General features: G+C 40.8%; 1 protein-coding gene across 2 annotated transcripts in view; it reads right to left on the reverse strand.

The window, feature by feature from the left end:
* The window catches only part of CHRNA7 (cholinergic receptor nicotinic alpha 7 subunit), a 547224-nt gene that overhangs the window by 128796 nt on the left and 403012 nt on the right, over positions 1-15416 (reverse strand). For both annotated transcript variants that reach the window (XM_073586951.1, XM_073586952.1), the window contains one exon: positions 8487-8596. In XM_073586951.1, coding sequence (XP_073443052.1) covers positions 8487-8596 — 110 coding nt within the window. The remainder of the gene's footprint in view (positions 1-8486; positions 8597-15416) is intronic.

The following is a 15416-nucleotide window of genomic DNA, read 5'->3' on the forward strand; positions in this document are numbered from 1 at the left end:
TTTATTTCAGTTCTTCAATACAAAAAATTAAACTCATATTATATAGAGTCATTACAAGCAGACTGATCTATTTCAAGTGTTTATTTCTGTTAATGTTGAAGATTATTACTTACAGCAAATTAATACTTGGTCAGGGCTCCTTTTGCAGCAATTACTGCATCAATGTGGCGTGGCATAGAGGCGATCAGCCTGTGGCACTACTGAGGTGTAATGGAAGCCCAGGTTGCTTTGATAGCAGCCTTCAGCTTGTTTGTATTTTGACGTCATCAAAAGCAAGAGAATCGTCACCTGAGCTGGATCACATTGTAGCAGGGCAGAACAGGCACTTGGTTAGAAACTACTTGCCAATAAGCTCATAGCTCCGTAACCAAACAAACCCTAAAGTCCTGGATAACCACTTTAGGCCTTTATATGTAAATGGAAGAATAAAAAAGTTATGGCTTGTGGAGGGTGGAGATAAAAATCAAAAGTTAAAAAAATTAAAAATAATGTAGGTTTGGTGATGTTTTTCATGTGTTTTCTAGCCAATAACCGGAGCATAAAAAGTAGGTGATAATGATATGAATTAATAATAATAATGTTGTTGACATTTTTATCATTGAAGTGTTTCTTGCTAATTCTATTTCTGAAGAATAAACACACGACATCCAGCTGTAACCAACATTGCTGTTATAATATTACAGCAGATAGTTCCAGCCAGTTACTAAAATAGGGATTTATGAGTAAACATATTTACCTCAGAAGTATGAACTCAATGTATTAATTATGAATAAAAACCCAATGACACTTTCTGACGTCCAAGACTATTCTTGGCCGCTGTAATTTATATGTGAAATATCCTTGGCATATTAAAATGATGCAATACATTGTAGTCTCTTTCATATGCTGCACGTGGGGAAAGCAATTACTGTGAGTTTGGTGGAGATAGAGGAAGCAATCCAGAAGCAAATATTCTCTACATTGTATTCTCCTGCAGCGAGCTATGGGAATCTGCAACTAAAGAACTGGGCTCGGCAGGTTTTGAAAGAAACAAATATTTACCAGGTCTATTTGCTCCTCTATGTATCTTGCACTTCTGAAAGTTTTCAATTTAGAGCAAGAGTTGATCGTTTGGCTCCAAGAAACCCGGATTACATTTCAAAGATTGGAAAGGAACTACTTGTGCATAAAATAGATCCATCCATATCGCCGAGCCGATCGGAAGAGAAATAACTAGTTTGCTGCTCGAGAAGCGAGCCATTTAAAGGTCCAATCACAAACCTATTACTAAACATAGAGAACTCTCCAAGCATGATATCATGGCTCAGTGAATGTGACTATTCACAAAGACCGTTATGAAGATGGGCATTTACCTTCTGACTGATAGACTGTATATTTTCATCATGATTCTCCCTTATCTTATTAGCATCTAAGTGAAAACTATTGTTCTGCTGCAGCATGGAAACTTGTAATGAAAGTGCCATGTTCACTATGCGGTAAAACTGACCTGGTAATATGATTTTTTTCAAGGTCAGTATGATTGCGCAGATATCAGACCATTTTTTCTTATTTCAGTGATAAAAAAAAGCTTGGGAAATTTGTAAAAATTGCTTGTGTCCTTATTTTCCGGTATCATTTTGTAATTTTGATTTTGCTACCAATTCTGGTATTTTGATTTATTTTTCTCGTTATGTTGTTTACCAAACAGATTATTTATTATTAAAATTATTATTATTATTATTTATATAGCACCATTAATTCCATGGTGCTGTACATGAGAAGGGGGTTACATACAAAATTATAGATAATAATAATAATCTTTATTTTCTTTTTTTATATAGCGCTAACATATTCCGCAGCGCTTTACAGTTTGCACACATTATCATCACTGTCACCGATGGGGCTCACAATCTAAATTCCCTATCAGTATGTCTTTGGAATGTGGGAGGAAACTGGAGTACCGGGAGGAACCTGCGATCATCCGATCATTTGTGCTATACAATACACAACAGTGCATCAGCACTGCTCTGTATAGCAAAAATCATGGGCTCTTATAAATGTCAGCCAAATGCTGTCTTTCACAGTCGAATAGTCATGACAAGTATGGATGTCTTCACCAGACCCCCTGCTGTCATGGCAACCCATCAACACTCCATGATCATGCCATGGGCATGTTGATGGGTATGAGGAATTACATGTAAATTAATTGCCGTTGTTAGAGATTGACAGTGGTATTTAAGAGGTTACCAGCCAGGGGTGGAGCTCAGCTCCATCTGCAGGATTTAGGGCTCATACTCATCTGCAAGGAATACGGACGAGTGCAATCGAATAAAAAATCGAATTGCACTCTGACCAATATTATTATATGAGTCCCTGCACATCTGTGATTTTTTTATCAGCTCAGATCAGGATGAGAAAAAAATTGCAGCATGCGGTAATTGTCCTCGCATATCGGACGAGACTCGTCAATGCAAGTCAATGGGTCTAATAAAAAAAATTGCACAGCAATTGGACCATGTGAGTGCCATCTGATGTTTACACACCCATGTCATTTGAAAAGCCAGCCAGTCATCTGCTGTGTACAGTAAAATCACAGCTTGACCCAACAGATTAGAACAGATAGAATAGATATATACACATAGAATAGATAGTAAGTGACATATAAAATTAGTACAGTGCTTGTGCAGCTTACTGTACGTGTATTTTTGTACTTACTAAATTATTTTTTGAAAAAAATGGTCTTGGGATCTCCAACATTTTATTAACCAGCAGAGGGAAAGCGGACAGCTGGGGGCAGATGTTTATAGCATCGGAAGGTGGTAATACCCATGGAGCTTCCCAGGCTATTAATATCAGCTCACAGCTGTATACTTAGCCTTTACTGGTTAATAAAATGCGGGACCCCCAAAAAATGATGTAGAGTCCAACCAAACATTTAATATTATATGTTATACTAGCTGAAGAGCCCGGCGTTGCCTGGGCATAGTAACCAACTGTGGTTAGTTATAGCAAATTATAATGATTATATTGCACATAAAAACCATGCATCTAATCCTATCCTGTGTGATACTGACTGCTGAGCCCTGTATCTAATCCTATTCTGTATGATACTGTCTGCTGAGCCGTGTATCTCATACTATTCTGTGTGATACTGTGTGCTGAGCTGCGTATCTAATCCTATCCTGTGTGATACTGACTGCTGAGCTGTGTATCTAATGCTTTCCTGTGTGAAACTGACTGCTGAGCCGTGTATCTAATCCTATTCTGTGTGATACTGGGCTCCCCCTGCAGTCTGTGTCAGAGGGTGGTCTGTGTTGGCATGGTAATAAATTGTGTTATTTCCAGCTTTACAGAAGGACGATAACACCATAGAAATGATAAGAATAATAGGCCTCAGTTACCACAACTGTCTACAAAGAAACTGTTGCTGATAGCAACCAATCACAGCTCATTTTTCATCTTTTAAACAGCTCTGGGACAGCGTGGTGAGTTTTGAGTGGTGACTTTTGTTTTCGACTTGTATGTGGCAAGGTTGGTGTATGTGTGGTGAAATGTGTGCTGAGGGTGGTATATGTGTTGAAGCACGTGGTAGTGTGTGGCGCATTTTGTGTGTGTGTGTTCATATCCCCATGTGTGGTGAGTATCCCATGTCAGGGTCACACCTTAGCAACTGTATGGTATATGCTGTTTGGCCCCATCGCTCTCATTCTTTAAGTCCCCCTTGTTCACATCTGGCAGCTGTCAATTTGCCTCCAACACTTTTCCTTTCACTTTTTACCCATTATGTAGATAGGGGAAAAATTGTTTGGTGAATTGGAACGTGCAGGGTTAAAATTTTGCCTCACAACATAGCCTATGACACTCTCGGGCTCCAGACGTGTGACTGTGCAAAATTTTGTGGCTGTAGCTACGATGGTGCAGATGCCAATACATACACTTTTTCCCCATTATGTAGATAGGGGCAAAATTGTTTGGTGAATTGGAATGCGCGGGGTTAAAATATTGCCTCACAACATAGCCTATGACGCTCTAGGGGTCCAGATGTGTGACTGTGCCAAATTTTGTGGCTGTAGCTGCGATGGTGCAGATGCCAATCCCGGACATACATACATACACACACACCCACATTAAGCTTTATATGTTACTTGCTGAAGAGCCCGGCGCTGCCCGGGCATAGTAACTAACTGTGGTTAGTTATAACAAATTATAATTTTCCTCCATCCCATAGTCCCGTGCCCATATACCCATCATACATATCCACGATTCCATAGGCCCCTGCCCATATACCCATCATACATATCCTCCATCCCATAGTCGAGTGCCCATATACCCATCACACATCCTCCACCCCATAGTCCCATGCCCATTTACCCATCATACATATTCTCCATCCCATAGTCCCATGCCCATATACCAATCATACATATTCGCCATCCCATAGTCGAGTGCCCATATACCCATCACACATCCTTCATCTCATAGTCCCATGCCCATATACCCATCATACAAATCCTCCATCCCATAGTCCCGTGCCCATATACCCATCATACATATCTGCCATCCCATAGTCCCGTGCCCATATACCCATCATACATATCCTCCATCCCATAGTCCAGTGCCCATATACCCATCACACATCCTCCATCCCATAGTCAACCATTATGACATCATAATGAGGGGCAGGGCTTGATACACACACACACACACTTTTTCCCCATTATGTAGATAGGGGCAAAATTGTTTGGTGAATTGGAACGCGCGGGGTTAAAATTTCACCTCACAACATAGCCTAGGACACTCTCGGGGTCCAGACGTGTGACTGTGCCAAATTTTGTGGCTGTAGCTGCGACGGTGCGGATGCCAATCCCGGACATACACACACACATACACACACTTGAGCTTTATATATTAGATATTATTAATAATATTTAATAACTAGCAAAAGCTAGGCAGACAGCTATGGGTTGATATTAATAGCCTAGGAAGGGTAAGGAACGGTAGGAAGGACCTAAAAAATCAGCTCTCATCCACTCCAGAAAAGGCACATCTATAAGATGACCCAATTCTGGTGTGGTGGCAAGTGGGTAATAGTTGGGGGGGTTCATGTCACTTTTGTATTGTCAGGTGACATCAACTCCAGAGGTTAGTAATAGAGAGGCATCTATAAGACAGTGATCTATCCCTATAAAAATGTCTCTGGGAGGGTTTTTAAAAGGACATTTTTAGAGGAACAGGTCACACTTGGGCACTGTCCTTGTCAAAACAGGAGATATTGCATTGGGCATTACAGGGAATGTAGTTGTGTCTGTTTGATTTTATTTCTGTCATGGTCACGTGTGTCAGGACGCAGATGTTTCCGCAAGGCAAACCCATGTGACACATGTGACCCTGGATACACCGCCTCCAGTGGGGCGAATTTAAATAATAAAACGTGCAGGTGGATACGCCACCTCCACCTGGCGAATTTGGGAATTACACGTTATACATACAATAATCAAATAATAAAGGGGGAACCTGGGAAACTATAACAATGGTGGGCCCTGCGATAGGGAATGGGGAAATGGAGACCTCCTAAGCTCCCCTCAGCCAGTGTCCCTGCACTCCTTACATTCCCTAAACAGGCTCCGCACCTGTCGCCGCACGCGTACCTTAACGCCCTTGCTCACCCTGACCCTAAACCCTCACTAGGGAATGGGTCGGTGCGGAGACTAATCCCACCACTGCACTAATAACACACATGAGGAAAGAGACAATACAGGGGAAACACCACTTAGCTTTGCTCTGTTGCGTGCGCTCCCAGCAACAGAGCCCTCCACCTGAGTGCATCTTCTCCTCCACCCGGATCCATCACCATAACAGGATCATTCACCTTAGTGCAGCCTTGGAGCAGAGTCCACCACCAGTTGCAGCTGCTTAGAACCAGAGTCCCAAGGATTAGTTCAGCTGCTGACATGAAGTCGAGCATGCTTGAGTCCAACTCAGCGGCCAAGTCCCACATGGTGAGTGCCACTCTCCATAGTCGCCACTCCACCAGCCCATGCAGACACTTCCCGCTGACACGATCACTGCGACTCCACCACGCCATGCCAGCCCTTCGTCCAGACACCATAGCTGAAACACATCCCCCCTGGCTAAGCTGCGCAGGACTCCTCACCAGCTCCATCCTTCATCCAGGCTCTCCAAAAACAGAGTGAACACAAATTCACAATATCACAGGCAGTAATTGCACACCCCTAGCACACCTTTATAGGGTGTAACACCTGATACATGATTAAGTGCACAAAACCTAAAGTGCAATATCAAAACCACCACCGGGGACAGTCAAGACACCTTGGAACTTTCCAAAGTAAAAAAAGTTCACCCAGTGATTTAAAACTGTCAGATCACTTCAGATCATGACAATTTCCCTTTTCTCCCTCTTGCGTGATGTTTTTGCCAATTGAAAACTTATAATGGTAAAAGTCAACCATTTTTTAATTGAGCACTGGTCCACTTTATCACTTTAATGTCTGTATTGCAAGGTATTGGCTACCCATATTTTAATCTTAAATATTAAAAGCTATATTTTATTTATAATTGATCCTACTTACCACCTACTTAGATTGATTGGATTCTTGTACCCTAGTGGGTTTTTTATCTGTTCTATATTTATTGCAAAACTGTGGTTAAACTGGTGTTGCTGTGGAAAAGCTGCTTTTTTATTTGAGGCGGTTGACGGATTGGTGTAATCACATTCTCCACCATCAGCAGCCATTTTATGGACAGAGTGGCTCAATGCAATACAATTTTTACAGATACATTGCCATTCTGTAGCATATAAAACTGTAAATAGTCCTGTAAAATAATTGTAGAATAATAGGCGGAGAAAAAAAATGCATTGCATATGCGTATCATATGGATGTCCGGCAGATGCTATGTGAGAAAGATCGCATTGTAGTCACATTATACTCGCATGACACTCGTTCTACTTTTCTGAATCAACATCGGAGCAAGGTTTTAAACACCCATGAGTGTGAGCCCGACTTCATTTCATATACAATATGTACTGGCTTTGAGTCATGATGGTAAAGTACAGGCTACGTTCACACGTAGCGGAACACTCGCGGAAGTTACCGCGAGAATTCCGGAATTCCATTCTGCGGGAAAATCGCATTTTAAATTCCCGCGATTTTCCCGCAGAAAAACTAGCAATTTGCAAGCGTAATTAGCTTGCAGAATGCTAGCGTTTTCCAAGCGATCTGGAGCATCGCTTAGAGAACTAATTGACAGGTTGGTCACACTCATCAATCATAGTGTTTGACAAGTGTGACCAACTTTTTACTACTGATGCTGCCTATGCAGCATCAGTAGTAAAAGATAAAATGTAAAAAATAATAAAAAATATTGTTATTCTCACCTTCCGGCGTCCCGTGCAGCCTTCCCTCCTCTCTCCATGCTCCCGGTCCCAGTAATCCTTTGTGCGAATGACCGAGAGACGTTGCGCTCCCGCGACGTCATCGCGAATGACCGCGAGACGTCATGCTCCCGTGAGATCTCGACGTCATCGCGGTCATTCTCGCAAAGGATTACTGGGACCAGGAGTGTGAAGAGAGGCAGGAAGGCTGCGCGGGACGCCGGAAGGTGAGAATAACAATATTTTTTATTTTTATTCTATTTTTTACAGGGTTATGGTACCCAAAGCCCGGAGGACAGTCTCCTCTCCTCCGGACTGTGGGTACCATTCGCAAATGTTCTGCTTACTTTTCGCATGGTGGGCACAGCTACATGTGGGAAGTAAGCGGAACAATGCAATCCTATGGGTGCGGGATCGCCGCAATTCCGCTAAATTCATGAGCATGCTGCGTTTTTACTGCAAAGCGATTCCACCGCGGAAAAAAATGCAGCATTAGCACAGCATTGCGGAAACCCATAGGATTGCATAGGATGCTTATTTTTCTCATTTTCACGGCAAAATCGCGTGTTTAAAACCACCACGAAAACGCAAAAAAATCGCGACGTGTGAACTTAGCAAGCTTCCAAAAGCCGCAACTAGATAAATGGGAGTCACTGAGGGACGTGCTTACAAAATGATATCAACATTGTTGCCTTTGGCAAGGGATTAGTTTGTAGCTGTCAGATTGTAACTGAAGTCTAGAAAATGTATCTGGCTTCTTATTGGTTGCAATCAGGAACAATTCAGTTGTGATCTTTGTACTAGGTTCCATACAACATGGCCCCCAACCCCTCATGGTTCACCAAGATCCTGAGAATAATGTGATGACGACCATACATATGGGCTGTCCTAATACACACTTTAATTGTACCTAAGCAATGTTACATAGACATTAATCTGAGAAAGCATTATCGGATGATGAAGCTTTAACCTCATTTGTTGTATAATTTGCTAGTTCTCGATAGTGACACTGCAGCAGTCACGACGGCTCATTCTGTAACTGCATCATTATGTATAGGTAAACTCTGGTTGCTAATTAGAGAAAAAAAGCTTTTTGTGCAAGGAAAACACATACCTGTTATACAGAAGGATATCCGGCTTCCAAATTTGTCCATCTGGAAAGCGAACATTTTTCACTCCAGGATATTCAGACACATTCCACTGTAAATAGTAATCTGTCCAATACTGGAAGTATAGAAAAAAATAAATTAGAAGCCTTTAACTGTTACTTCTCGCCAGGGATTTATATAACGCCCAGTGAAATGTTCAGCTGTCACTCATATGGGTATCACTTAACTCCCAAGGAATAAAATGATTGAAAGAAGAGGGCTTAGCTAACTTTAAAACACCATTAGAAAGCAAGCTATACAAGTCAGGGGCCATGATCTAACAGCAGGAAAAAGCTTACAAATGGACAGAACTCGAGTATGCCCGCATGTACAAGTACATACTGCGCAGAGTAGACAATTGTCAAGCAGCTGAATGTTTAGCAGAAAACGTACAATAACTCTGATTACATTTCTTTTCAAGAAGCGGAGTGGAAGCAGGCTCCTTTGTTGCAAAATGTTTCTTTGCGGTCAACTAGAAACTTGAAATGTTCTCCTGCCTTTTTTAGACTATGAAAATCATGATTTGTCACTTTGGAGCAAAACATATATGTATTGTACAGAGTGAACTCTGGGTAGAAAAATGGATTTAGAGAAATAAATGCCATGAAAACTACAGTGAAAGCTTTTAGGCTAAATTCTAGGATAACATTAACCTTTCTATATGTTTTAATGTAGCACTCAGAGCAAAGCTATTCAGCTGTCTTCCCATGAGTCCTACCGGCTGCTTAGACTACCAGCTGTACTGTTCCCAAAGGAATTAACAATGTCCTTGACTGATGTAGTATACATTTAAAACCTATTTCTGTTTTTGTGCAATGTCTCCCCGAATCATTATTCTTTTTAATCTAACATAGTATTGTTCTTGTTCCTACATGCTATTTCCCCAATGTGCGTTTGGGTGAGTTTCTTCTGGGTTTTCTTCTACATGTCAAAATTAATTGGCATTAGTGTGTGTGACCTTCAGAAATAGAAATTGCTCTGTGAGCTAATTTGAGTGTTAATCCTTGTACAGCTCTGTGAAGTATGTTCACACTTTACAGGCTGAAAAAACAAAGAAATATGAAAACAGTATCTTGTATGTGCATGGCGTCTTATGAAGTTTTCTCACGCTTCCAGTTCCCTTAGTAGGCAGGAAGCGAAAAAAGATATATTCTTCTTATCATGAAATATTCTTTATTCGAAACATCTGTTTTATGTGTTTTAAATATTACAAAATTATATAGGGTATATTTTAGCAGAGTTTTTTTCATGTAGATTTATCTGGCTGAAAAATGTTTAAAAAAACAATGTTTTTTTAAGCAGTTTGTGTATTTTTAGATGATTCAGTTGTCAAATTTGCATCATTTTCTTTAGACGAAATATCCCAAGAATTGATATGTTGCTTCTATTTCTATATGAAAAAAAAACACATGGAAGAAAAATTTCACTATGGCCATGTTCTCCCATTAAAATCAATAGAAAACTTATTAAAACAGAATTTGAATCCACTCCAAAATCCACAAACTCTGTGTGAACTTACTTTAGGAGAAGGGCATTATTATTTTATTGCCTCTACAGTGAATTTAAGGACACGGCCACACATTCAGTATTTGGTCTGTATTTTACATAAGTATTTGTAAGCCAAAACCAGGAGAGGAACAATCAGAGGAAAAGTATAATAGAAACACGTCAGCACTTCTGTATTTATCGCCCACTCCTGGTTTTGGCTTACAAATACTGATGTAAAATCCTGACCAAATACTGAAAGTGTGAGGCTATTTGCACGTGTGGAATTCCGGAATTCCATTCCACGCTAAATATGCGAGAAATCCGCATTTTAAATTCCCGTGTATTTCCCGCGGAAAAACAATCAATTTGCAAGCGTAATTAGCTTGCAGAATACTAGCATTTTCCAAGCGATCTGTAGCATCGCTTGGAAAACTGATTAACAGGTTAGTCACACTCGTCAAGCATAGTGTTTGACTAGTGTGACCAACTTTTTACTATGAGGCTGCCTATGCAGCATCAGTAGTAAAACGATATATTGTTAAAAATAATGACCTTGCGATAATGACCTTTGATGATGTCGCGGTCTCGCAAAACCGCTACGGTATCGCGAGACCGCGACGTCATCATGCCGGGAGCATCGCTGAGGCCTGGTGACACTGCAAGGGACGCCGGAAGGTGAGAATAGCATGATTTTTTATTTTGATTCTTTTTTTAACAGGGATATGGTACCCAGGGCCTGGAGGACAGTCTCCTCTCCTCTAGACCCTAGGTACCATCCGCAAATGGTCCGCTTACTTTTCGCATGGTGGGCACAGCCACATGCAAAGTAAGTGGAACAATGCAATCCTATGTGTGCGAATTTTCCTGCGATTCCGCACAAAGAATGAACATGCTGCGTATATTTTCGCAATGCAATTCCGCCGCGGAAAAATACGCAGCATTAGCACAGCATGTGCAGAATGCCATAGGATTGCATGGGATGCTTTTTTTTTTGCGTTTTTGCGGCAAAATCACGCGTTTAAAAACGCAGTGAAAACACAAACGAAAGCTACGTGTGAACTCAGCCTGAACGTGGTCTAACACAGCATACAAAAGAGTATGGCAGTATTTTTCTGTATTATAAGAAAGTTTAGATGAGTAGATATCCAATGCAATCATGAGTTAGTTTAGTTCAGGAAAAATTGGATGCAAGAAAAAAGATTTTTTTTGGTTATTGTAGCAGTGCCATGTTTACACTTTTGATATTGGATGAGGTCTGTTTTGCCACCGATGTCGGTAATGCCTTGTAAAAATCACAAAGAAGACGACAAACAGAATACCCAGTAGCTTATGTCATGTTGCACTGGCTTAATACATGGATTAAAGACATCTGCATGCATTTCTTAGCAATGACAAGGTCGGTATATATTGCCGAGTGATGATATAAATGTCTAATTTGTAGCATCAGAGACACAATTACTTCTCATCATTATATGTTACTCAAATTAAAAAGAGGGTAAGAATATTCAAAATGATCGACATTGTCAGACTTTAATGAAAAACATAAATTTAATAATCCGACAGAATTAATTTTCTACACAAAGAAAAAGAATTCTGTGATATTCACACCAGCAGGAATGCAATGAAAGTAACTTACAGCTCTGAAATACATTATAAGCTTAAAAGAGACAAGAAATTATGTGGGAAATGGTCGGCATTTAAGGCAATTCACATAATTCATGTCATTTGAGCATTTCCTTTTCTCTGTTCCAATAAATTTGCAATCTTAAAAAGAACAATTTCTCTGATTGCTGTCTTTATTTCTGTAAACCTGTATGTATAAAGACGCTTACTAGGGACTTTTTAATTCAAAAGCATAAAAAGACAAAAGAGGATTCAAAAGCAGTTATTTGGCAGCAGGCAAATGATACATGAAGACATTTTGGAAGTTAGTAGGAGAAGCTATTTTGTGGGATGAACCAATAGAATTCAGTTTTACAATTACATCACGAAAATGTATAATTTAGGGTTTCATGCACATGGGGCACAGACTCCCTAAAGATCCATATTCCAGACGCTTATGCCATCCATGTGTGGCATTATTCTTCCTGTAAAGGATTTGATCGCCCTTCTTGAATCTTAAATATATTACAAGATCTGCACAAGATTGTTGAAGTTTTTTTTAATTCTGCCATTCTTTCAATCAGGAAGGAATCTGTTGTCCTAGTACAAAAGAACAACTGATAGCTACTTAAAATACATTTTTTACCCTGCTGACTGCAGTATGCTTCTCTGAAACAATTTAGTGGTACAGAAGTAGAAATTGTGAAGCATACCTGAGTGGTGCACTACATCCTTACCACTTTTCACTTGCGCAGTTTTTGTAACATAGACAATCATTTAATTTATAGAGCAGCCGCAGTTTGCATACAAATGAACAGTGTGTCAAATTAATTTTCATTGTGCAGTGAAAATGTAGCTAATGATTATTATGCATACTGTATAATTTAGAGTAGAGCAAGCATTACAATGCAGGAATCCACAATTTGTCAGAAATCTGTATTGTCACTTTAATAGCATACTTGCTTCCATGTTTGAAAAACTGTGGTATGCAAAGCAATTGTACCTTATAGATATGACCATGACCACCAATCAATGCCTTGCAGGATCAGATTCATACAATTGTAAGATAAGTGTACACATGCTGCTGAAAATACATTATAATTTTCTCTTAGTGAATAAATAACATGATGATGTTAAGAGCAATCTACAAGTAATACATAGATGTGGCAAAGATTATTACAGGTATTGACAGAGAAGGTTGACAGTTACATAGACAGTTGGGGCAAGTGAATCTGAACTGTAATGTTCAGGTTTGTACTGGACACCTAGAGTCCGCTGCTGAACTCCAAACACGTTTTTTTCCAATCAAAAAGACTTTAAGTTGTGGGCACTCCTGGAGTATTACAGTCATGGCAAGTATCGACTGTGTAAGTACTGGCCTGTATAACCGCTGGGATCACAGGTGGCAACACTGCTTGTGTGAGGGACAGTGTAAAATAAATTAATGAAAAAAACAAAAGCAAAATGGGGTCACCTTATTTTTAAAAATCAGCCAAGGGAAAGCAGACAACTGTAAGCTGATCTTCTTATGATTGGAAGGGGCCAATATCAATGGACCTTCTCAGCCTATTAATGTTAGTCCTCAGCTGTCTACTTTGCCTTTGCTGGTTATAAAAATATAATATTTTTTTAATTGTGTGTCTGTGTTTTTTAACTACTCACAGGTTAGTGATGAGGGGTTTTGACACACGCCACCCCATTACTAACCTCTGGGCTTGATGTCAGCAGAAAATACACAACTGACATCAACCCCAAGATATTTTCCACTTGCCAATGCACAAGGTCTAGCTGGAAGAGCCGGGCAAAACACTAGAATTGTCGCATCTAATGGAAACGACTTTTCTGGGGTGGCTGCGGGCTGCTATTTTTATGCTTGGGAGGGCCAAATATCCCTGGACCTTCTCAATCTATTAACATTAGCCCCCAGCTGTTGGCTTTGCCTTTACTGGTTTATAAAAATAAGGGGACCCCTTAAAAATGATATGGGGTCTTTCCTATTTTTAATAACCAAATAACGTAAAGCAGACAGCTGGGGGTTGATATTATTAGGCTGGGAAGGGCCATGGATATTAGCCCCTTCCCAGCCTAATTAATAACAGCCCTCAGCCACCCCAGAAATGGCACATCCATTAAATTAGATCAGTTCTGGCACTGAGCCTCAGCTTTTCCCAATTGCCCTGGTGCGGGGTAATTGGGGTAATGTGAATATGGGGTTAGTAATGGAGAGGTGTCTGTCACATACCCCCATTACTACCCCAGTAGTCAAAAGAAATAAGCATGCACAAAATAATCTTTATTTAAAAAAACTCCCCAACAATTTCCGTCTTTCACCCATTTATTAAAAAAACACACAAGTCTGTTGTAGTAAAAAATGGAGGTCCCACGACAATCCCCGGCTCCATCTTCCAGTTCAGAAAAAAGGGCTCCAACGATTGGAGCAGCAGAATCTGTCCCACGCTGTACTCTGCCTGATCTTGTGAAGCAGAGCATCAAAGCCTTAAAGATGAGAGCGGTGACATGACCAGAAGTGACTTGCAGTCTCGTTCTTGAGGCTGCATAGGTGTCTCACGGTCATGTCTCAAGGGCTATGATGTCAGTCTATCCATACACTGGAATACAGAGAAGGGGATGTCATGAGACCTCCATGTGGACAACAGCGGACCTGGATGTTACCTCAATTTAGACTACATTGGACTGGGGTGGGTTTTGTTTGTTTTTTTATAAAATGGGTGAAAGAGGGAAATTGTTGAGGATTTTTTTTCAAATAAAGATTTTTTTCTGTGTGTCTTTTTCTCTTTTTACTTACTGGGTTAGTGTTGGTATGAATAATAGATGCCTCTCCATTACTAACCCACAGGCTTGATACCAGCGGATATTACACAGCTGATATCAACCACATAAATCATTACCCTGATTGTCACCGCATTAGGGCAATCATGAAGAGATAAGGCTAAGCAACAGAATTGGTGCATCTAAAGGATGCCCCATATGTTGGGTACCTGAGGGCTGGACCTATTAGGCTGGGAAGGGGCTAAAATCCATGGTTGTTTGCTCTCACTGCTATCAGCAAGCAGGAGATGCTGTTGACAGTAGTAGTCATCAGCTGGCGCCTGACTGTCGATAACCTTTTCACTGCCAGTCACAGCTGCTGGCTCAGATGCTTTCATCTGTGTGACAGCATAGGAATCCGCAGCAGTCCATGACATAATAGTAATAATCTTTATTTTTATATAGCGCTAACATATTCCGCAGCGCTTTACAGTTTGCACACATTATCATCGCTGTCCCTGATGGGGCTCACAATCTAAATTCCCTATCAGTATGACTTTGGAGTATGGGAGGAAACTGGAGTACCCGGAGGAAACCCACACAAACACGGGGAGAACATACAAACTCCTTGCAAATGTTGTCCTTGGTGGGATTTGAACCCAGAACTCCAGCGCTGCAAGATTGCAGTGGTAACCACTTGTAAGGATTCTGGATATTCCATGGAGCCTGTTTTGCCCTTGTCCAAGATAGAGCCTGGTACTTCGCCCTGTCCTGGAACTTCCTGTCTATCCTGCTATTTAAGTCCGGGTCAGGCGATCCTCCTTGCCTGAGTATTTTGTTGCTGTCTGCTTCTGAGCTCCCTCCTGGCTTACCTCTGGAGTCCCTGCTGCTGCTGCTTGTTACTCGGTGATCTGCCTCTCCACTACCAGTTGTCTTCAGTCCTCTGAGCTGCTTACTTCCAGTTGTCTTCAGCCCTCTGAGCTGCTTACTTCTGCACCTTTGTTGATTCATCCTAACCCAGCACATCCTTTCATCGT

The sequence above is a fragment of the Dendrobates tinctorius genome, unplaced genomic scaffold (assembly GCF_039654945.1).
Source record: "Dendrobates tinctorius isolate UK_male_01 unplaced genomic scaffold, ASM3965494v1 ptg000097l, whole genome shotgun sequence".
NCBI lineage: Eukaryota > Metazoa > Chordata > Amphibia > Anura > Dendrobatidae > Dendrobates > Dendrobates tinctorius.